Consider the following 23,740-nt stretch of genomic DNA (forward strand, 5'->3'; position numbering starts at 1 on the left):
ATAGCTGGAACTTTGGGGCCCAATAGAACCTTGGGGTTTTCCCAAGAGAAGACTGGCTTTGGGTTATTTGAGGAAATTAATGATCACACCCATATTTTCAGCTTGGGCAAAGATAGACAATAGACTTCCTGTCTCTAAGATAGTTATCGTCCTCACTTGTCTGAGAACATGTCCTCCCAAGTGTCATTCAAGAAAGCGAAGGGTGCGAAGGCTGGCAGAGACGTACGGTGCTTGTTTTCACAGCAGCCGAGCTTAGGAACCTCTAAAGAAGCTGCTATATCAGTAATCTTCTCTAGCCTCACCCGTACTCACCTAGAATCTCCCTATTTTATTATTTTCCTTCCCTTTGGCTACCAACCACTGTCATATGAGCTTTAGGACCATATCCCCTTTATCTTTAATCACAGATCAGAGTTCTGCCCTTAACAAAAAAAATTCTTTAGCTGTAGGAAATAATTCAGACTACTTGGACTAGAATTAACTTTTCGGACTCAACCTAGCTGGGGTGTCTGGAACATTCCTAAGATCAGCTAATGCTTAATGAACATCTACCTGGCGGTAACCCCAAGGTGTATGATTACTCCCCACACAGGATGATGTGGTTTCCATTTCTTAGATGAAGAAAATGAGGTACAGAGAGGCTAAGGCAGTCAGTCTCCTGCTGGTGAGGACAGAGCTGGGATTCAAATATAGGTTTGCCGGATGCAAAAGCCCATACCCGCTCCTCTCAGCTGACATTGACCCTGGCTTCGGGGGCCACATCAACGAATTTGGGAGGTTTCATGGATTTGGGGTCTCCGGCTCTCTACTCAGGAGACTGCAGAAGAATAGAAGGTAGGTGGGACTCCGGAGGAGACGTGGGAAGGATGGCATGAAGAACGGGTCCCCTGGGGAAGTCACCTGCCTGGGGACAAGGAGGTAGAGACAACTGGAGAGGGCTGACAGGCTTTGGGGCAGTGGTGTGTGCAGTGGCTGGGGACATGAGCATTCAAATCACATGGCTCAGATGCTACTTCCTACCCACATGACCTTGAGCAAGTCACTTTCACGCTCCGTACTCAAACTCCACAGAACAAAGAGCAGCAGATCTGCGCCAGGCAGAGGGGAGGAAGGCTATGGGGCAGGCAGCACCCCTTGCCAACCCCCACCACGGCTGCAAGGGCCAGGGGCCTGGGGAGGGCCGATGAAGAGGTCACGAGGCTCCTTGCCCGGAGCCTGTGCTGGGTCTTGGGGAACCAAAGGTAAAATACATGGGCTCATTGCATATGAACCTGATAGGCTATAGGAAATAATGCAGACTACTTGGCCTAGAATTAACTTTCCAGACTCAACCTAGCTGGGGTGCTTGGAATGTTCCTAAGATCAGCTAACGTTTAATAAGCATTTACATGGTGGCAACTCCAAGGTGTATGATTTCTTATCACACTTGATGATAACCTCTCTGTGCTTCAGTTTCCTCATCTGTGAAATGGGGAGAAAAATAATACCAAACTCCCACAGTCAGTTGAAGGTTAAATAGGTCAACATCTTTGAAGGGTAAATTTAGAACAGTGTGTAACACATACAAAGCCCTCTGTTACTGAGTTTCTTTTTCCTTTTTACAAAAAACTGGGGGACTTCCCAGGTGGTCCAATGGTTAAGACTCTGCTCTGCCAATTCAGGGTTCCACCCCTGGTTGGGGAGTTAAGATCTCACACGCTGTTCAGTGAGGCCAAACAAAAACAAAGGTAATAGATCGCATATATCCTCCTGTCATCTGACATTTTTAACCTCAGTGTATCACGAGCATATTTCCATGTGTATAAACACGTGCTCTGTTGTGCTTAGTTGCTCAGTCATGTCCAGTTCTTTGCAACCCCATGGACCGTGGCCCACAAGGCTGCTCTGTCCATGGGAATTCTCTAGGCAAGAACACTGGAGTGAGTTGCCATGCCCTCCTCCAGGGGATCTTCCTAAGTCAAGGATTGAACCCAGGTCCCCCACGTTGCAAGCAGGTTCTTTACCATCTGAGCCACCAGGGAAGCCCCTGTATATTCCTCCCTATATCACTGTTAGCAGGATTTTACTGTTACCACCATCTGTGATTAATTTTGCCACCCACATTTGTTGTTTCCATTTTTTTGCTATTATATTCTGAGCTAAATATCCTCATAGATAAAACAGTTCCTTAAATAAATCTCCTTCAAATTAAAAAATTAAGTTTATTAAAACTACCTGAGCCTGGAAAGATGGGTGGCCTCACAGGCTGCCCCGTTTCTTGCTTATCCTCAGTGTTTCTTACAGAAGCTGCCAAAGGCTTTCCTGGCTTCACAGTGTCCGAGAAGTCTGGGATGGAAGACTTGACTTCAAGAACTGGTTTCCCTGAAATGAGGTAGGGAGAGAGAAAGCTATTACCATTCAGTGAAGTGGGTGAGCCATCGAGAGGTTGGATGGAAAAGTCAAGAGACTTGGTTCAGAGTCTGGGGTTGGCTTCAAATTCATGCGCCCCCAAAAGCTGTTTCCCTCTCTGGGCCTTGGTCTCCCCGCTTGTAATGTATAGCGCTTGGACCCGACAATCTCTGTGACCGTCCAGCTCAGGCACTCTGAGTCAGACCCACCTCACTTCCAATGCTACCAGCTGTGTGACCTTTGATAAGTCACTTTCCTTCCCTCTCTGAGCCTGTTTCCTCACCTATGAGACCGAAGTGATGATCATGATAACATCTGCTTGCTTCCCTCACAGGGCTGTCGGGAGGAGGGAACGAGAATGCAGACATGAAAGGGCTCTGTAGACCACGAGGTTCCCTGAACACCTGGGGGAACTGCTGAGTCCCTAGCTGAGCCCCTAAGTATAAAAGTACTGCCAGTCTTCCCGCTTCCCCTTCCATGAGCAGTGCAGACATTGCATCCTTCCCTGTTCTAGAGATGGGAAGCCTGAAAATAGCAGCCACGTCAACTGCGAGCCATGACATCTGGTCAGCCCCAGTTCTGCAAGCATGAAATCCTCCGGAGGTCCTGCAGTGCATCCTGCCAGAGATGAGGACCCTGAGACCTGAGCAGGTTAAGTGGTTTGTCCAAGATCACACGGCCTGAGAAGGCAGGACCGGCTCAAGGAGCCTGGGTGGAGGTCAGCTGCCTTTTGAGAGTAATCACTTCCTCTCTGCAGTGATTTGGGAAACCCCAAAGTTCCCGGAAGGTGTGTTTCCACCAGCTTCCACAGAGCCTGCTCCTAAGAACCGGCTTCCTCTCCCCTCCCCCAGCACTGCCGTCCTCTCAGGTTGGTCCCGGCCTCCAGCTCCAGTGGCCTCCAGAGCCCTCCCCAGGCCTCATTTTACTGAGATACCTTCCTGGCCCCGCCACTTCCCTGCTTAGAGCCCTTATGACTCCCCACTTTCAGGATAAAACACACACTCCGCACACGAACCCTCTGACACCCCACCCCCACCCCCCACTGCCTCCCAAACCAAATCCGAATTCTACAGCCCTGCATTCAAGGCTCTTCACCTCCTGGTAGTGGGAGGTGGACCCATATTTTTTTGAGAACCAAAAAAACAGCGTGCCCCGAAGTGTGGGGAAGAATGGCCACTCGCTCGTTTTCACGTGGGCAGCGGGTAGGGCTTCAACGAAACACCTCCAGCCTTTGGGTCTGCAGGAGCATTTATTCCAACAGGTAAACTGTGTCTTGGGGCTCCCCAGGGTGGCTCGGCGGTAAAGAGTCTGCCTGCCAGTGCGGGAGACTCAGGTTTGATCCCTGGGTCTGGAAGATCCCCTGGCGGAGGAAATGGCAACCCACCAGTATTCTTGCCTAGGAGAATTCCATGGATAGAGAATCCTCCTAGGCTAGGCTACAGTTCATGGTGTTGCAAAAAATCTGACACGACTGAGCACACACACAAACTGTGTTTCTCTGTAAATAAAACCGATCGTTGCTACCGGACCAAACTTCTCACACAGGAGCTCTGGGCCTAGAACAATAATAATGCCTAAATTCACGGCACTGCACTTGGAAGGCCATGCAGATTTATTTGATGTTCTCAACAATCTCTGGTGGCTGACAGATATCTCTGCCTTTTACTTTTGAGCATATTGAGGCTCAGATGGGTGAAATGGTTCGTTCCTAGCCAAAGAGCTGATGGATTCAAACCTGGGGCTGCTTTCACTTTTATTCACCCAGCAAGGACAGAACCACTCAAATGCACTGTCCTTAGCACTCCTGTTCCCTTCTGCAGGTGGCTCGGCTCTGGGGCAGCCCCATCCGAGGAAAAGCAGGACAAAGGGTACAGGGTGCAAGCAAGTGAGGAAAGGCCAGAGGGAATGCACAAAAGTATCCAGATGGCCGAATGAGGGATAATGGGTGACTTTTTCTTTGTTTCCTTTACTGTCACGGACATACTATTCCTTTAAATAGAACTATCTTATAAGATGGGCTTCCCAGTTAGCTCAGCTGGTAAAGAATTCACCTGCAATGCAGGAGACCCCAGTTCAATTCCTGGGTCAGGAAGGTACCCTGGAGAAGGGACAGGCTACCCATTCCCATATTCATGGGATTCCCTAGTAGCTCAGATGGTAAAGAATCCATCTGCAATGCGAGTGACCTGGGTTTGATCCCGGGGTTGGGAAGACCCACAGGAGGAGGGCATGGCAACCCACTCCAATATTCTTGCCTGGAGAGTCGCCATGGACGGAGGAGCCCAGCAGGCTACAGTCCGTGGGGTCACAAAGAGTCAAACACGACTGAGGAACTAAGCACAGCATTTTATAAGATATCTTTTATCTTATAAAGAAGTAGCAGAGCCTGGTGAGCTACTGTCTATGGGGTTGCACAGAGTCGAACATGACTGAAGCGACTTAGCAGCAGCAGAGCTTAGCTGGTCGGAGTCCAGGTTTTGGCACAGACACCAGTTTCATCACCTCCCAGCTGTGCTGGCTTTGGACAACTTCCATGAGGCTAAGAGGAGTCAGCACATGTTAACTGATTAGCTCAAAACATGGGAACTTCATTGGTGGTGGTGGTATCATATTTTTAAAATAGGTTGTCTCTTTTCTTAAAAAAAAAAAAAAAAACTTACTTAGCTGCGCTGGGGCTCAGTTGCATCATGTGGGATCTTCAATTTTGGTTGTGGCGTGCGGGATTTTAGTTGCAGCACATGGGATCCAGCTCCCTGACCAGGGACTGAACCCGGGCCCTGTGCGTTGGAACCATAGAGTCCCAGCCACTGGACCACCAGGGAAGTCCCACAGGTTATCTCTTAAGCAGCCCACATATTGGGCGCAAAGAATGTAGGGCTGGAGTCTTTTAGATTTCATTTAACCTAACTCTGAATCATTTACAACTTTTTGCTGTTGTTTCACTGCACTTGTTCTTTTAAGTTGTGGTAAAATACATAAAACATAACATTTATCATCTTAATAATTTTACAGTTCAGTGGCATTACCTGCATTTACACTAGACACAGCTAGAGAGAAGCCAGCATGCCTGCAGTGAAGAGCCAGCATGCCGCAATTAAGACTCAACACAGCCAAATAAATAAATAAATATTATTCTAAAAAAGAAAAGTGCATGTACACTGCTGTCCAACCATCACCATCATCCATCCAAAACTTTTTCATCTTCCCAAACTAAAATTCACACCACCCCATATGGGGGCCCCAGAGGTCACACACTTCGTTTCTCCCCACCTGGGGTCCTCAGGCACCATGCTGCCCCCACGCCAGTCCCATCAGGGAGAGGCCCTTCTGGCCCAGCTGTGACCCCAGAAGCGAGGTTCTTCCCCAAGGGCAGCCCTGCCAGCAGGATTCACGCACTCCCACGTCTTTGCTCACGTCACATACTGCCTTCCTCAGGTGCTGGGTGACACAGTTTCTTGTAGAGAGTGACAACAGGGACAGTCACCAGTAGTGAACACTGATTCCTGGGAAGATATGGAGCAGAAGCGAACACCCTAGGAGGAAGGGGCCCCCGGGCCTCTCAGAGCCCCCTTTTCCCCTCTCTGGCCTAAGGAGATGGCCCCTTGGCACACCCCGCTCTCCACCAACTGCCTCGTGCGGGTCTCATATCTCTCAAAGGGCCACGTCCAAGCCGTCCTCGTGGCAACATCTGTGTATGAGGCACAGGGCCAGAGGTGGCTCTTCTGTGGCTCCAGTTCCCCTTGCACTGGGCCAGTCGGGCCTGCTGGTGAAGGGGATCCCAGATAGCCCACCACAGCAGGAGATGCTCCTGAATTTATCAGCTTCCAAAGGTCCCACCTGCACCCCAACTGGCACCTTCCCCCATCCGAGGCCTGGCTGAGCTTGCTTCGTCATCAGTCAAATGGGAGGGAAGCTGGCCATCCCGGCCTGACCTCACTTCAGTGACTTATCCCTTTCCTCTTTCCCCTTCTGCACAGACCTTTGCCTCTCAGTCAAGATCTATCTGGTAGGAACATCAAGGCCACCCACCCATCTGTGGCTGACCTCTCTGGCTTCCACCCTCAGGAACAGAAACGGCTTCGTTACATTCTCACCCTAAGGAGAGTGTGCAGTGACATGCGGGAGCCTACAGCTGGCACTGTGCTCTGTGCAAACGTGGGACTGGGGCACACACCCGCCTGGGGAGGGAACACTCCTGAGGCACCTAGTGGGGTCTCCAGCCTGAAACTGAACTCGTCAGAGCATTTCAGCTAAAGTCCACTTGAGTCCCACCTAGTCACACACAAGGGCATAGCGGACAGCTGATGGAACCCAGCTTCAGGCCTGTGGTAGCAATCAAATTGAGAAGCTTCAGTTTCCTGTGAAACCCCCGTCTCAGCACTCTGTGGGTTTTCAGATGGTTTTGAGATGCAGACATGACATGATATGTTATAAACATGACATATCTTCAGTTTGACTCTGGGGTTGCTGATGCCCGATCTGAATTGGAAGGTGCAGGGCACGCTTTCGCTTGTCTCTTTTCCTACCATCAAACCCAGGAGTGGGAGAAACTGTGGCTTTTCCCCTCTTACTGCCTGGAAACTGATCCGTGATACCTGAGAGGGCACAACGCCCACTCCTTTGGGCCAGTACATACAGCAGAGTGTCGTTGAAATAAAAATAGAACATCAAAGGCAGGATGGGGCAAAGGAGGACATAACGCTCACACAAAAGGGTCATGATGATCTTTAAATCTCACAAGCTTCCTGTCTGCCAAGACCAAAAAGCAAGTCAGTGACATCATTTATGCCTATGACTGATATACGGGAACAGCCTCACACTTCAAGGAGACAGCACTCTTTTTCCGCTGCAATTACATGTTCAAAAAGAGTCCACACAAAAAGTTGACTTTGCTGTATCATGAGAACCAAAAATAGGAATTGTGATCACCAAGTAGAAGTGAGAGGAAGTGTGGGGAAGCTTCCAGAGCCAGCCTCTCTTAGGCTGATTTTTTAACCTTCTGAGCTTCATTTGCATCTTCTATGAAGTCAGAATAATTATAATCCTTCTATCCCAGGACAATCCCAGGAGTCAGTGGAACCAGACATAAAACCAGATACTAAAACCAGATACATAACTGGGCCAGTGACGGGAGAGGGCACAAACTGTGACTCAGTCATTCTCTGTCCTCTCTTGCTGCTCAAAAGACACAGAGGAAGAATCTCTGATCCCAATTTAGGTTCCCTGAAGGAAGCATCTGGGGTGGACAGTTCCAACAGCTTAAACCCTCCAGTGGACATGTGAGTCTCAGTGGGCAGTGGCAGGGCCTTGAAGGTGCAGTGGCCGTGGTGCGGAGTATTACAGAAGCCCAAACAGAAGAGAGCTGTGCCCTGCTTCTGTCTGCTGTGTCGTTGGCAGCTGGCCTGCTCACACCCAGGAGGACAGGCAACTTGGGGTTCTCCTGTCGAGACCCCTAGAAATGGGAGGAGATGCCAAAGCTCAAGGTAACATCTTTGGTGGCTGTGGGCGCCAAGGGGTTGAGGTGTTGGTTCTCAGATCAATTAAATCAGAGTCTGGATGTTTTCAAAAGTTCCCTAGATAATGCTCAGAACTGCTGGTTTAACCCAGAATGATGAGCATTGAGTTTCCAGCTCCAAGGGGCAGAGGAAGGGAGTCAGAAGCGTTTCTCTCTGCTCTCTCCATAGTTCCCAGGGGACAGTGGGTCTGACTCCTTTTTCTCTCTACTTTGTATTTTCAGGATGTCCCACTCTCTAATGAGCCACAGATCACATGTGCTGTGGAGCCCAATAGTGAATTCAGGGCTTCCAGCCCACTCATGCACACCACAGTCAGGCTCGTGGGCAAAGGAAACTCTCCAAGTTTCATCTGACAAGTGGGATGAGGAACTACGCCCTCCGCCCCCAGAGATGATGAAATAAGTAAACGCTCAATAGTTATAAGCTACTATTGTAATTTACTATTGTTATGATCATCACCCCCGAGTTTAGGTCAGGCGTTTTTTTCTCCTGTGTTTTACCATATGTGTAACCTATTGAATTCAAATGACAGCTCTGGGGGGAAAGGCCAGTTGCTATCTCTAGGTAATACCTCAGTAAAGTCAAGCCTGACATAGTTCTCTTACTTATATTTTGCTTATGGAGGCCCCATTTCCTTTGGTCGAAAGGCTTATGCGTGCTGGGCCCTTGGCAGAGGGCCCTGGGGTCTCCTCCTGGGGCCAGCAACTTGGGAACATTTGACACAGTGGCAAATCCTGGAGCCACACGCTTGAGCAAAGGGCACTCCAGCTGCCAGCAAGGTATTTCCCCAGTGAGCAAGTCTGGAATTTCCCCAACTCTTCACAGCCCTCGGCTGAAGGGTGTCACCTCAAGGTAAACAGTGATGTAGTATTTATATATTTGTCTTTATTTTTTGTGTTTATTCTGATTCATGTGGCTTAAATGGATTCCTTTGAGAACAAATAAAAGTGATTCAGCCCCTAAGTGAAGAACCCAGGTGCCAGCTGACCACGGCAGGACAAACAGAACTTTCTGGACCCTCTCTTTTCCTTTTCCTTTCCCTCCCTGGGCATCCAAAGTTCATACACACACAGCCCTAGAAACTCCCAGCTCAAGCTAGACATGAAGTTAGGCAAGTCAGAGAGCATGACCTGTCTTCCCAATCACCCTGTCTAGGATCCTCCATTGGAACCGTTCCCTAGCTGCTAAAATGACTGATCCATCCTCATTCACTTACTCACTGTGTTAGGGATAGGGGATGCCAACCGTTATCAAAACCCACATGATAGTTCAAAGATATCTAATTATAAACTGGGAGGAGTTCTGTGCTGAAAACAAGCTGGAGGAAGGGAGGGATGCCTGACACTTACTTACATGGGGTGTCTGTGGACAGGTGCCGTTTAAGTCGAGACTCAGAAGATGAGAGAGATGAACCACGGAAAGAATGCAAGGGAGTTGGGGGGGCGGCGGTGGGCAGGGCCCAGCATTGTAAAGAAAAGGAACAGCATATGCAAAAATCCTGAGGCAAAAGATAGTTCGGTGTATCTCCTAAAATGAAAGATGACCTACTGGCTGAACTGAATGAATGGGAGGGTGGGGAGAGTAGCCAAGATGAGCTGAGAGAACTGGGCAAGGGTTAGACCCTGTGAGACCATGTGGGCCACAGTGAGGTAGAATCTTGGAATAAACCCCCTTGAACTGAGGTACCCTAGAGCTGAGACAGTGCTTACCAAACAGTCATTTGCTCCCCTCAGACCCCAGCCTCCCTAGCAATTAGGCTGGGGCGACATGACTGGTTCTGGCCAATAGGTGTTAAGTGGAAGGTGTTAAGGTGTTAAGCCATTGTCACTTCCCGGACAAAGCAAGCCCATCTCTTTTCCTCCACAGTGACTGTGGAAACCATGCATTCCTGATGGCCTACCAAGTGCTAGAAGGCAGGAGGCAGCCCTAGACTCTGAGAAATCATCGTTGCTGCATTGAACAAGTAAGATTTCCAGGTTTATCTGTGATTGCAATGTACCACAGCCCATCCTGATTAATGGGCAACCTCAACATGTGTCTAATGCTCGTAACCCAGAGGAGCTGCTTTCCACAGCGTGGCATAGAGCAGGAGCTCAGTAAACCGCAGCTCCTCTCCCTCCAGCTCCCACCTGTCCTCTCTGAAACACTGGGGATTGGTTGAAAGGCGCCGCATGTGCCCCTCTGTCCACGCTCACTCAGACTCCCAAGAAACCCACAGTGATCAAAGCCTCGCTCATTTCCAGTGGAATCACTAATGTGTGGAAGGAGGGTCAGGAGACCATGCTGAGTCACACAGCAAGGATGTTCAGAAAGCCTAGTGCCACTTATGTTCTGAAGCTTCCCCATTTATGAGACAATCAGACAGGACAATGTCTGTGCCTGTGTTTCAGAGGGGAAAGTGAGACTTGATGCCATCTGGTGATGTCCCCCAGCTGGAGCTAAGGTCAAGCCGACCTGCATCCCTTCGCAGCCCATTGCTTACTCGCTGTGTGGCTTTGGGTGACTTAATCCCTGCATCTTAGTTTCTTCATCCATGAAATGAGAATAGCAAGATCTGTGAGGTAAGATACTTGCCCAGCACATCAGGTGCTAGATACCAGTTATAACTAGCACTCAGGTAACATGACTCTGGCTGGGATGTGGTGGGAGGGGCAGGGGGCTCTTGGTCCAGTCCAGTGCCACCACCAGGGACAAGTCTCCTGGGGTCCTAGGACCTGAGTCCTTCCCACACTTTGTTGTTCCCTAGTGGTAGGAAAGGAGTGGATGTTGGGGAAGTCGCCAGGAGAACACACACACCAGCCCTGTCTGGTCCTTGCAACTGCTCAGCCTCTTTGGGAGAGGAAGGGTTTGTTCTCTTCCATTTCACTTTAGGAATCTGGACAACAGACAGAAACTCCCCACCCAGCAAGAGCCCAGCTCCAGGAAGGAAATGACTTTGGCTGAGCCACCAAATAAAAGTTAGAAACTGTGAAGGTTGCTCAACTAAGAAAAGACTGTGTGAAAATGGGGAAACTTGAAAGAACAAACTCCCAGGAAGATGACAGCAGCAGATGGAAAGAAGAAACCTGCTTCACTTCCCTTGGAGTCCCCTCAGGTTCCAGAAACTTCTGGCTCTCCTATTCAGCTGACACCTCGAACCTCAGAAGCCCCTGTTCCCCACCACGGCCAGAGCAGTGGGGATACTCCCTCCCGAACCTTCCCGTCACTCCTGATGAAAGCGGACCTGACCACGGCCAGGCATCGCTCCTTTCCACCACCAGGCCTTTGCACACGCTGTTCCCTCTGCCTGCAGATGCCTGTGCGGTTGGCCCACCCGTCCTTTGAGTGGAGACTCGAGTTTCAGTTCCTCAGGGAAGCTTCCCCAGATGAAATCAAACCTTCCCCTCTCCCACCCTCCTACCTACCTACACTTCTTTGAGCACTCCTGCTGCGGCTGGGTACCCATCTCCATGCCATCATCCTGTTCATATCCAGCTCTCAACTAAACTGCACACTCCTTCAGGTCGGAGATCTAGTCTATATTTTCACTGCAGTGTCCTTGGCACCTAGCACATGGTGGGCACTTGATGACATGCCTCAGTTCACTGCTGACTCTCCTCTCCAGATTCTGTGTATCTAGCTCCCTATGGGGAAGAACAAGGGAGAGTTCTACCTCAGAGGTCAGGCACAGCTGGTTTCATGCCGGCATGCTCAGAGCTAGAGCCATCAGACCACTGCTGTTGGCAGGTTCAGCTCCTGTGCCCACCTTAGTGGCATTTCATCAGCTCTGAAGCTCAGTCGTGATGACAGCCAACCTACTTCTGGCTGGAAGCCACAGCTCTGATACTTTGGCCTCTGCCTTGATTCCAGCTCCTGAGACCCCCAGATGCCAGCACACAGCCGTCTCCCTAAGCCTGGTGGTCAGGAAAAGTCCCCATCAGGAGAAGGACTCTCAGGTTTTAAGCCCCGGGGTGATGGTTGACCCTAGGTCCCAGGGTCAGACTCTTCTGATGCTGGCCTGACCATGTGAATGCTGCCCCTGATGCCCCAGGTTCTCCATCATGAGGCTCCCCTGGGATGCCCAACAACTGCACCATGGCCACCATTTACTACAGCAGTGACTCCCACGGTGTACTGATTCCGTGGGAATATTAATAAGTATCAAATGAAAAGAGGGCTCCCATAGTCAAATGTAAATGGAAAATACTGGCCTAAATAGGTTCCTTTGCTATAGAACTTATCAGAGCCTTAAAACATTGGTGTGTATCTTAGGGGGGATGATAAAGCATACGGATTGCCCAAGGTTATTTTTTCATGAACCCTTTGTTTGCAGGGGGTTAACTTTCTGGAGCACATGGGCACGTGATTTGGGAAATGCTACTCTAAACCATGAGTCACCCTGCGGACATCCTCTGTGTACGGTACTTTCCCTACCACAAAAAGACAGTTTTCAATCCAATACAAAGGCCCCATTCCTCTTCCTATGCTGACTCAGAGACTGGGGCTTCACTTAAGACCCTGCTCTTCCCTGTGGGCTCAGAAGAGCCTGGATGTGAAGACATCCATGGAAAGTCACTTTATGTCTGGTCTCTGGCAGAAGTTGGGAGGTGAAAGCGGAGAGGGGAGAGTAATAAAGGGCAAAGGAAAGTCACCTCATCTTACAAAGTGAAGCATCAAGAGGTACTGCCTAGGCCCTTCCCTGGTGGTCCAGTGGGTAAGAATTTGCCTTCCAGTGTAGGGGATGCAGGTTTGATTCCTGGTAAGGGAGCTAAGATCCCTCTTGGCCAAAAAACCAAAACATATAACAGAAAATAAGTTGAAACAAATTTAATAAAGACTTTAAAAATGGTCCACATCAAAAGATATGTTTAAAAAAAAAAGGGTACTGTCTACAGCTGATGGAAAATTCATCAAATATGTAATGATATTCGTTAAAAGTTAGAACAACAACCTACAGACTATAGAGGAACTAGAAATCCGTCTACAGATTACAGAGGATATCAATGTATGGCCGTACACATATTGGGAGGAACGGGGAGAGGAGGTGTGTATGCTGCCAGCCAAAATCTTGGCCTTCTCTGCCCACCAAAGTTAAATAAAAAGTACGGAGACAGGGTTTGGAGGAAATAGAAAGATGGCTTTTATTCTCAGCCGGTAGACAGGGGAACATAGTAGGCTCATGCCTCCAGAATTGCGTCTCTCCTCCATAAAGAAAGAGTCTAGTGACTTCTACAAGGCAAGGGCTTGCAGTCATGAGATGGTGATGAGGAACAAAGGTGATAGGATCTTGATTTTTCCCTCTTGCATTGTTTCAAAGACAGTCATAAACTGGCATCGGTAATCCAATAATTGAGTCTGATAGTTAGGGGGCTCTGCGGCCCTCTTTTTGATGTGTAACTACAAGGGGAAGGGTGTTGTAAGGGTAAACACCAGATAGGGGATGTAGTTAGCATACAGTCAAAGAAGAAAATGTGCACTGTAGCTCCGGCAGAGTTAGAGGGCAGAAAAGCAAACTTAGTTACTGACATGCAAAATTAAGATCAGTTAGATTAAAAAAAACAAGGAATGTTCAGGCCTGCTCACTGATTTTTAAGAAAAACTCATATCTTGTTTTTCCTTTTTACTGCAACATGTAGAGCCAAATTCTCTTCTAGGAAGTTAATGGATAATATTTAAATTGATATATATGAAAAGAACAGGATAAGCACATTATTTAGAGAGAGTGCAAATGTGGTGAGAATATCCATTCCCCTTGTCTTCCTACATTCTAGAAGTTTTAGCCAGACAGACAGCTGCCTGGATAAAAACTACATTTTTAAGCTACATTCAGACTTCCCTTGCAGCTAATTATGGTCATGTGACTAGGTTCCAGTAAATAGAACTTAATAAAGAGATGGGAAGACCAGCCCACCTGACCTGCCTCTTGAGAAACCTATAGAACTGGACATGGAACAACAGACTGGTTCCAAATAGAAAAAGGAGTACGTCAAGGCTGTATATTGTCATCCTGCTTATTTAACTTACATGCAGAGTACATCATGAGAAATGCTGGGCTGGATGAAGCACAAGCTGGAATCAAGATTGCTGGGAGAAATATCAGTAACCTCAGATATGCAGATGACACCACCGTAATGACAGAAAGTAAAGAAGAACTAAAGAGCCTCTTGATGAAAGTGAAAGAGGAGAGTGAAAAAGTTGGCTTAAAGCTCAACATTCAGAAACCTAAGATCATGGCATCTGGTCCCATCCCTTCACGGCAAATAGATAGGGAAACAGTGGAAACAGTGGCAGACTTTATTTTGGGGGGCTCCAAAATCACTGCTGATGATGACTGCAGCCGTGAAATTAAAAGACGCTTACTCCTTGGAAAGAAAGTTATGACCAACCTAGACAGCATATTAAAAAGCAGAGACACTACTTTGCCAACAAAGGTCCATCTAGTCAAGCCTATGGTTTTTCCAGTAGTCATTTATGGATGTGAAAGTTGGACTATAAGGGAATTGAGTGCTGAAGAATTGATGCTTTTGAACCGTGGTGTTGGAGAAGACTCTTGAGAGGCCCTTGGACAGCAAGGAGATCCAACCAGTCCATCCTAAAGGAGATCAGTCCTGAGTGTTCATTGGAAGGACTGATGCTGAAGCTGAAACTCCAATACACTGGCCACCTGATGCGAACAGCTGACTCATTGGAAAAGACCCTGATGCTCGGAAAGATTGAAGGTGGGAAGAGAAGGGGATGACAGAGGATGAGATGGTTGGATGGCATCACTGACTCAATGGACATGAGTTTGGGTAAACTCCCGGAGTTAGTGATGGACAGGGAGGCCTGGTGTGCTGCAGTCCATGGGGTCACAAAGAGTCAGACACAACTGAGCAACTGAATTGAACTGAATGAAGTGATAAAAGTACATCTTTCAGCTTATACCCTTAGAAGGAAAGAAAAGTCCCCACCCCTTTCTGCTGCCTGGAATATGGAAAAGAGAAGAGGAGCTGAAGAGAGTATCTCAAACCACAAGCTAGAAACCACATGTTCAGGATAGCAGGATAAGGTAGGAAAAAAGCTTGAATCCCTGACACTGTGGATCCACCCTATCAGCCTTTTTGCCAGGACACACACTACTAATGAAGAGAAATCTTGTTTTAGTTTAACCCGTTGTTAATTTGGCCTTTCTTATAGGAGCCAGGGTTTCCCTGGTACTTCATCTGGTAAAGTATTCGCCGGCAATGCAGGAGACCTAAGTTCAATCCCTGGGTTGGGAAGATCCCCTGGAGGAGGGCATGGCAACTCACTCCAGTATTCTTGCCTGAAGAATCCCCATGGACAGAGGAGCCTGGCGGGCTACAGGCCATAAGGTCTCAGAGTCGGAAACGACTGAATGACTAAGCACAACACATAGGAGTCAGATCACTATAATAATGTTAGAGGTGGCAAGGACCGGTATGGCAGGCTGGAAAGCTGATCACTCTCCTCAGACCAAAGGCAGCGGAAGGCAGTCCATGTGCTAAGGAATCCCGTAACTCTAAATGGAGAAGCTGAAAATGTTCTGAGGGTTGGTGTATGTGGCTTCTTTTTCAAGAGACCTCCAATGAAGGGAGAAGAACTCCTGTGGAGCCAGACCACGTTAAAGCAGAGATGAAAATGATGATGCGGCCTGTAGTAGCAAATCCAAGTTGACCAAGAACCACATCCCCTGTCGGGGGTCCCAAAGGGAAAGTCCCAGCAGGAGGCGATAGCATGGCCCCAACCCTTGTTTTAATCCACACTTCGCAGTCCACCACTGATCTAATTCTCAGTCCACCACTATCTGCCAGACACACAGCCCAGAAGCAAGAGTCAAAAGAAGAACACTTCTGTCCCATCCAAGTGGGGCAGGCTGAGTACATAGGCCAGTAAATAAAAGATCAAACCTTTCAGGGCTAAGAACTAAGTTATCTAGGCTGGATCATCAGCTGCGGTTATCACATACAGAACTGATTAGAAGCCAAGAGACCAGAAATTTCTAGCATTTTGAGGGAAATGTATTGCCAAAGAAACCACAAGCCTGGTGTGACAAAAGCTGGCCATTAGTTGACCCCACAGCTTCTCTGAGGCCCCCAAACCACTTCTCCCAAGCAGGAAGGGAGCTATAAAAGCCATGTAGCCCCCTATAAGGCCAGCCTTTTCAGAAATTCCCACTTCCGATGAGACCACAGCAACAGGGAGCAGGGCAGCTCCACCAATAGCTACCCCAGCCCTCAAAACAGGGTCAGAAATCAGAGAACCAGGTGCTGGAACAGCAGTTCTTAACCTTTATCTATACCGGCAACTGAGGTAAGGCCCAAGAACCTGCATTTCTAACAAGTTCCCAGGGGACGCTGAGCCTTAGAAATCTAAGGAATACACTTTAAGAATCACTGGTCAACTAAGAAGAACAAGGGGCTGCCAGATGGACCAAGCAAAGGACTCACTCCCCTTGCTAAAAGAGAGTCCCTTGGGGAAAGGGTGAGCACGTTGTTTGTGGGAAGAAGGATACATACAGCTATTTGGGTGGCCCAAAGCAAAGGGCCAAAGGAAGACAGCTGTCCCTCCAACATGTATCCCCTTGTCTTCTAGAGTAATAGACATTTTAGTCGTGTACACAGGTTCCCAGCTACAGATCACATTTCCCAGCTTCCCTTGCAACTATGTGTGATCATGTGATCAACCCTGGCCAATGGCCTATGAAGGGAGGTTACACTGCAATTCCCAGGGGATCATGCCTTTCTTGTCAGCTGGAAGGCATGTGTGGCAGCACATAGTCTTTTAAAAATCTTATTTAAGTCACTGTAGTCTGTCCTTAGTAACAGCAATGAACCTGGGATGCTAATATAGGAAACTACCGAGAAACAGCTAAAGGAATAAAAAGGGTTGACCCTGGCAAGCAGATTTGCCAGAAAAAGGAATGGTACGGCTTCTGTACTACTACTGCTAAGTCACTTCAATCGTGTCTGACTCTGTGAGACCCCATAGACGGCAGCCCACCAGGCTCCGCCATCCCTGGGATTCTCCAGGCAAGAACACTGGAGTGGGTTGCCATTTCCTTCTCCAATGCATGAAAGTGAAAAGCCAAAGTGAAGTTGCTCAGTCGTGTCTGACTCTTAGCGACCCCATGGACTACAGCCTACCAGGCTCCTCCGTCCATGGGATTTTCCAGGCAAGAATACTGGAGTGGGTTGCCATTGCCTTCTCCGACGGCTTCTGTACTAGTTTATTCTAATTCTTATAACATTTAATGTCTGACAATTGAATATTAATGGTCTTCGCAATTAAGGCTGAGAAAATATCAAGGAACAGAGACCCACACACTCAGCTCTTTACACAATGAGACCAGCAGCCCCTTGAAGGACATGATTTCAAGAGACAGGACACATGTGTGGCCCCCTGTGAACCCCACACTCAGCCTTTTGGTTCAGGTACAACCTTCGGAAGGCCTCTGCTAAATACAAATATATTACCTAGAGTCTTAAGTCTCTGAGGCTTTATATGTGGGAATTTTGGTGTCTGGTTTTCAAGTTCTGTTTTAATCAAACCGAGTCTTAAAGTTCTCTGAAAAGTCGTGGGCAGAAGTCAGGTTCTCAAACTGCTACGGGCAGCTGAGCAAGCTCATAAACAATCTTCAGCAAATGTTAGGTAGCTAGAATAGAAAACAGGAGTCCAAAATGGCATGGCTACAAGACAAGGAAGGGAAAAGCCCGCAAAAAAGAACAAAGGAAGGTCCGAGGACAAGAGTGAAGACCTCAGGAAGAATAAACAGCACTCCTGGCTAAGCCCAATTTGCATAGGGCAGGCCCAGGGGGAAGAAAAAACATAAAAGGAGGAGCCAAACCATGCTTGCTGTCTCTCTTGCTCTCTCCCCTAACGTGCCTGTGTGCATGCGCGCGCGCGAGCCCTCTCGCTCTCGCTCGCTCGCTCTCTCTCTCTCTCTCTCTCTCTCTCTCTCTCTCTCTCTCTCTCCCCCTCCCTCCTCCTCCCCACGTCCCCTGCGAGCTGGGCGCTTCTCCACTTTCTTCTCTTCGCGTCTTTGGGTTGGCACGCCCTCACACTCCTGCTGTCTTCTAAATAAAATAGAGCTGTAACACTGATTTGTCTAAGAGTTATAACACGGTTTGTCCAAGACCCAAGAGCTGTGATGCGCCGAGGGCTTTAATGTCCGTCGCTCCAAATCTTTGTTGTGACGAGACAGAACCGAGGAGAATATACTTGCGTGCCACAAATAAATGCAAAGCAAGGTTTAACTAATGCTACAGTTAGGGCCTCCCAGGTGGCACAGTGGTAAAGAATCCACCTGCCAATGCAAGAGATGCAGGTTCAATCCCTGGGTCCAGAAGATTCCCTGGAGAAGGAAATGACAACCCACTCCAGTATTCTTGCCTTGGAAATCCCACGGACAGAGGAGCCTGGTGGGCTACAGTCCATGGGATCGCACAGAGTCCCACAGGACGTATGGACTAAACAAAAGCAATGTTACAATCAGGGAAGGGAAAACTGATCTAGTTGGCTGGAATAACAGAAATTTAATATGCCTCATTCATGCCTTTTGTATTCAACTTCAAAAAGTGACCAAGATTTACGGCACCTTTTTTTTTTCTGAATTAAAAAAAAAAAAAAAACAGAAAAACAAAACCCAAAAAAACCCCCAGATACCGAAAGGGGAAGTGCATTGCCTAAGGACTGAAAGCAATAGTGAAAACACAACCGAAATCCCAAAACAAATCTCTCTTCCTCAGGCAATTTTAATCAGCAGAGCTAAGGGGGAATGGGGAACGGTGGCCGACTCTCACAGTCCTCAGAGGTTACAGGTTGGAACAGGAAAGTAGGGAACTGAGTAAAGTTCTAGGAAGAAAGGCTGACAGATAACTGTTTCCTGGAAGACCAAACACTGTGAGCAGTGAAGTTCCCATGGAAAAAGCTAAGAATGAGGACTCTGGTCCAGACGCGCCTGGGTGTGACCAGACTTGTGCCCTTTGGGAAGGCTCTGAGCCATTCCTGACCTCAGTGTCCTCTTAGCGGGAGAAGGGGCTCCTTAGAGCACCCACCTCGAGGGGGTTCTGGGAGGAGCCAAGCTCAGCGCCTGGCCCCTCAGAAGTGCCTAGTCAGTGTCAGCTTCAGAGTGTCACACTGCAATGAGCGTTTCTCTGAATCTGGCATTAAGCTGTGTGTTGACCTCAAATTGTGAAGAATATGTTCAAGATTAGTCAACAGTCAGGTTCTGACGTCAATGGCAAACTGGTGTGTCCAACGAGAGATGTGTCTCAATTCCTCAATTTCCCTAGGCCTCCAGACCTCCCTACAGCTTCCCGGTGCCCTAAACCGGTATCCGCCCCAAAGCGGCCTGAGCCAGACGTCCCTCCATTCGGGCTGACCTGACCCAACAACAGCTTTCCTGCTCCACTCTGCAGTCCCCACAGCTGCAGTATCCACAGCTCTCTCTTTTTTCCCTTCTCTCTTTTTAGCATCCTTGGACAGGCACAAATTTCCTCACCTCTTTTTGATCCCATTTAGAGTTCATCACGAATTCTATCAAAACATGAAAAAAATGTTTGAAAGCACATCTACTCAACTCAGAGTGTACCACGTCAGGCTCTGGGGCTGCAGACAAGCCAGAGAGGGATCTGCAAGCAGCTACACAGGACAGGTGTTGGTCACACCAACCACTGTGTGTCTCCACCTATAGGCCACTCTGATAGGTCCTGCTTTATCTCTGAGGATGGAGGGCTCTAAGCCCCACTCCTCCTCCTGAAAGCCCTCCCTGATTCCAGAAGGCAGGTGCTGAACTGAGGTCGGTTGGTTCAGTCAGGTTATTCCCAGCTCAGGAACCCCAGACAGGACAATTCCAGGGCCCACAGGTCTCCCACAGTCCGGTGGGGCTCTGAATGCCCTGCTGTCTACCTCTCACACCATCTTTATGCTAGCTCCTTCAGTACCCCTGGGCCTTCGCACAGGCTGCTCCCTCTCCCCTGGGCTCTCACTCCAACTCCTCTCACGGGTGCCTTCTTTTCACTCCTCCATCTTCACCTCCCCAGATGGGCCTTTCATGACCACCATGTTCTAGAAGGCTCCCCTACTCAGTCCCTCCCTCCCATTATTTTTACTTGTTTTCCTATCTGCCGTCTCCCCATCAGTATGCTCTCCATGAGAGCAGAGGACCTGCTGCTTTCCCACCTGTATTCCAGGACCTCGGACAGCACCAAGCACTGGGCAGGGGCTCAGTAGGTACCTGTGAGAGGCCTGGCTCACTGCCCCACACTGAAAGGGTCTCTTTGGGAACATGGGGCTGGGGGGCCCAGGTGTAGATTATCAGGTCCCTCATCCCCCTGCCTCTGCTGAGCACTGGCTGAACACCAGGCCCTTGACATATTCTATTTCTTCAGTTTCACTGACACCCTTCAGGGTAGGGAGGTTATTATTTATTACCTGTTAATATATTCCTACCATGGCCATATCTCTAGGGGGGGGCAGTTTGTAACACTGGTACTGAATTCATCAAAACTTAAAATATACAAACTTTCAACACAGCCATTCCAATGTTGGGAAAATCATCCCACAACTAGATTCACATGTGTGCAAATGAGGTGTGTGTCCCAACACTGTATACAATAGGCAACTGCTAGAAGCAACCTGAACATCTTATCAAGAAATACAGTATGTCATAGGAATACACTGTCACTGCTGACAGAAGATCTCAATATGAAACAGCCTGGAAGATCAACTGCCAGGTGAAAACAAGGGGACATCTGAGTGCATGGTCTTCTCTCAGCCATCTGTATTAAAAGTGTAGCAGATACATATAAACATTTGCCTAGAAAATTTCTAGGAAAATAGACAAGAAATTATAACTAGTGGTTACTTCTTGGGATGCCAAATTGGGAAACGGGATGAGGACATAAATAATTTTTACTGCCGACTTTCTTGAATTGTTATGTATAGCTCTTTTTAAATTTCTATTTATTTTTGCAACAGAGAACCAACATTTAAAAGATGCAAAGTGACAATCAAAAAAATCAATAAAATAAAATCTCTCTCCAACTCCTGCTTCCCTGGCCACACCATTCCTCTCCCTGGGGGTGACCACTGTCATTAGTTTCTTATTTGGGTGGTAAGCAATGTTTTTAAGGTCAGGAAAGCTTTTAAGGCCAGAAAGCGCAGCCCCCGCTGGCTGTGAGGGGACTTTGGGGACTCACAGTTGAGGATGATCTGGGCGGCGCGGTAGAGCTCCAGGTGGCACAGGAGGTCCAACAGCTGCTGGACGGTGGCCTGCCGCATGCCCCACCACCACAGCAGCTCTCGTGTGATGCTCACACCCTGGGCCCGCTCCATGGACTTGATCTTCCGCAGCTGGGTCAGGTCTGTGATCACGTAGGAGGCTGGAAGGTAAGCACGAAAAAATAATTCAGAGTCAGAAGGCCAGTCCCTCCACCAGAGGGTCTCCATGCTGGCCCGGCTCCGTCCATCAAAAAGCCGCGTGCCCCTCACTCTACCTGAAATTCTACCATGAGTCGGACTCCACCGGCAGCCCAAGTCATTCATCACCACCAGGACCAGCATGCTTACACTTGAATGTAAATGTCACCCTGGGCTGCCACGCAAGACTTAGGAGAAAGACCACTGGACAAGAGGGTCAGGGGCCTTGAGCTTTAGCTGCTTATTTGCTATGGGCAAGACACTTCCCCAGGGGGATGGGAGCCTCAGTTTCCTCAAGTGTAACAGAATGTGAAAGAACTTTGCCTGTCTTCCCTTCCAAACAGAAGCCCCATGTAGGCACTGTTAGAGCCTCAGAACAGAGAAGAATGCCTGGCACAGAGTGGGGGCAGGGCCAGGACCAAAGTGAGGCCGTGGAGGCAGCCAGGGGGCAAACTTGAAGGAAGTGCTCACTCTCAGGGCTGGTCCTGCACCTGAAGCAGCCAGAGAGTAGATGCCTCCTACAGTTTTGCCCTGGGCATCTCATTCTCCTCACCTCTAAGTCCCAGCCCTGGCAGGGGGAACTGAATGAATGAATCAATGAATCCACAGCCCGCCATCCTCACAGAACTGTTATAAGGAGCAAGAGAGCCATGGATCTAAAAAGCACTCTGCCGACTCTGAAGCACCGTACAATTTACAGGGGGCTACTGTCTACAGTGGGATTCCCTGGTGGCTCAGCGGTAAACAGTTCACCTGCAATGCAGGAGACGCAGAAGACTTGGCTTAGATCCCCGGGTTGGGAAGATCCCCTGGAGGAGGGCGTGCCAGCCAACTCCAGTATTCTTGCCAGGGAGATCCTATGGACAGAGGAGCCCGGCAGGCTACAGTCCACGGGGCCGCAAAGAGTCAGACAGGACTGAAGCCACGGAGCATGCACGCACTGTCTACAATGCTAAAGCTAATGTATTCCTTCTCTTCATTTCGTATTATAAAGTTAATGGTTGTTTGCTAAAGAAAGCTTGGAAAACGCAGGGGCGAAAAAGCTAATAAATGACACAGCATCCCACTAGGATACTTTCCATTTCTAAGACTCTCCCCCTCAAAACAGACAGCTGTGCTTCTGGATGCAGTTGTTGCCAGACTGTAAGAAAGAATGTGTATCTAGACCTTATCTACTAACATTATACCGTAAGCATTTTTCAAGTTGTTTACAAGGTCTTCATATTTAGCATTTCTGAATGGTCACATAGTATTCTGCTGAGTTTCCTGAAGTGAGGCAGGCATTTATTTATTTATTTTTAAACTAGGACAAAAACGATCAGACTTCAGTTTCAGGATTTCAGAAATCATGGAGCAGATATCTATGGGAACATCAAGTCATACATTCATTCAACAAAATATTACTGAGCTCCAGGCCCGTGACAAGCTCCAGAGATACAGTGGTGAGTCAACTCGAAGTCCACGGAGCTTTTCTGTTTGAAAATATACAAACATAAGTGAACTGAGTGGGGAAAAGCAAGACAAGAGCCCAGGATCACATAACGATGGAGTTCGAATGCCAGGCTACCGTCTGAACCTGATCCTAGGAGCCACAGACACCAGGACACTAGGAAACACCTCAGAGCCGGGGAGGGACACGATCCTACTGAACAGTCCCTGTTGCTCTGGAGGAATGGGGAAGGTTGTGACAGCCTCCCACAGAGAGAAAGCCTCTGGGAGAAGTGCCCGGTTAGAGATGGAAAGTTCTTGAGTTGCAACCTTAGTCACTGGAAACCCCAGGCCAGATTCCTGGTCCGTGGGATGTGATGTCAGCAGGGTCAGGGGCTGCTTCCAGTGGCAGAGAGACAAGAGTGGAGGGAAGAGGAAGGAACCCCTTCTTCCCAGCCCTCCGTGCACACAAGCTCTGTCCACAGGTTCACCTCCCACTGTCTGGAGGCAGCATGATGTCATGGGAAGAACAGAAGCCGCCCCCAGGGCTCCACTGCGGCAGCGCTCACTTCTGTGGGCTGCACTTTCCTCACGGGCAACGTGGGAGGAAGAGGAATTAAACCCGGAGTTGCCCTGCAGTGTGGACACTGTATCTCTGTGAAAGTGACATCTCTCACAGCGCTGACCTGTCAGCATTTAACAAGACCCTGAAATCAGGCTTAAGACAAGATACAGATCTTAGTGGGATGAGTCACTGCCGAGTGCCCTGCTGAGCCTTTGGCTCTTTGCCCAACACTCACAAGCAGTACCTGGTCATCACATGTGGAACATTCGGAAACTGGGAGAAAATCAAAGCCCCCATGATCACCCTACTTGGAAGACCCCAAGGAAAGCACTGGTTATACTCTTGTAGGGTCTTCTATCAGAAATAAAAATACATGCTTATGTCAGCAGGATGGATGTTCAGTCACAGGCTCAGGGACCAGACTTTGGATTCTTTTCTTTTCTTT

The 23,740-nt window shown here is 48.6% G+C and overlaps 1 protein-coding gene across 1 annotated transcript in view; it reads right to left on the reverse strand.

Annotated features, from left to right (window-relative positions):
- The window catches only part of IRAK2 (interleukin 1 receptor associated kinase 2), a 54,304-nt gene that overhangs the window by 24,564 nt on the left and 6,000 nt on the right, over positions 1-23,740 (reverse strand). The window contains exons 2-3 of the mRNA XM_068982463.1: positions 21,083-21,265; positions 2,215-2,361 (exon numbers count right to left, since the gene is read on the reverse strand). Coding sequence (XP_068838564.1) covers positions 2,215-2,361; positions 21,083-21,265 — 330 coding nt within the window. The remainder of the gene's footprint in view (positions 1-2,214; positions 2,362-21,082; positions 21,266-23,740) is intronic.

This window comes from Capricornis sumatraensis, chromosome 10, assembly GCF_032405125.1.
Source record: "Capricornis sumatraensis isolate serow.1 chromosome 10, serow.2, whole genome shotgun sequence".
In the NCBI taxonomy this organism is placed as follows: Eukaryota; Metazoa; Chordata; class Mammalia; order Artiodactyla; family Bovidae; genus Capricornis; species Capricornis sumatraensis.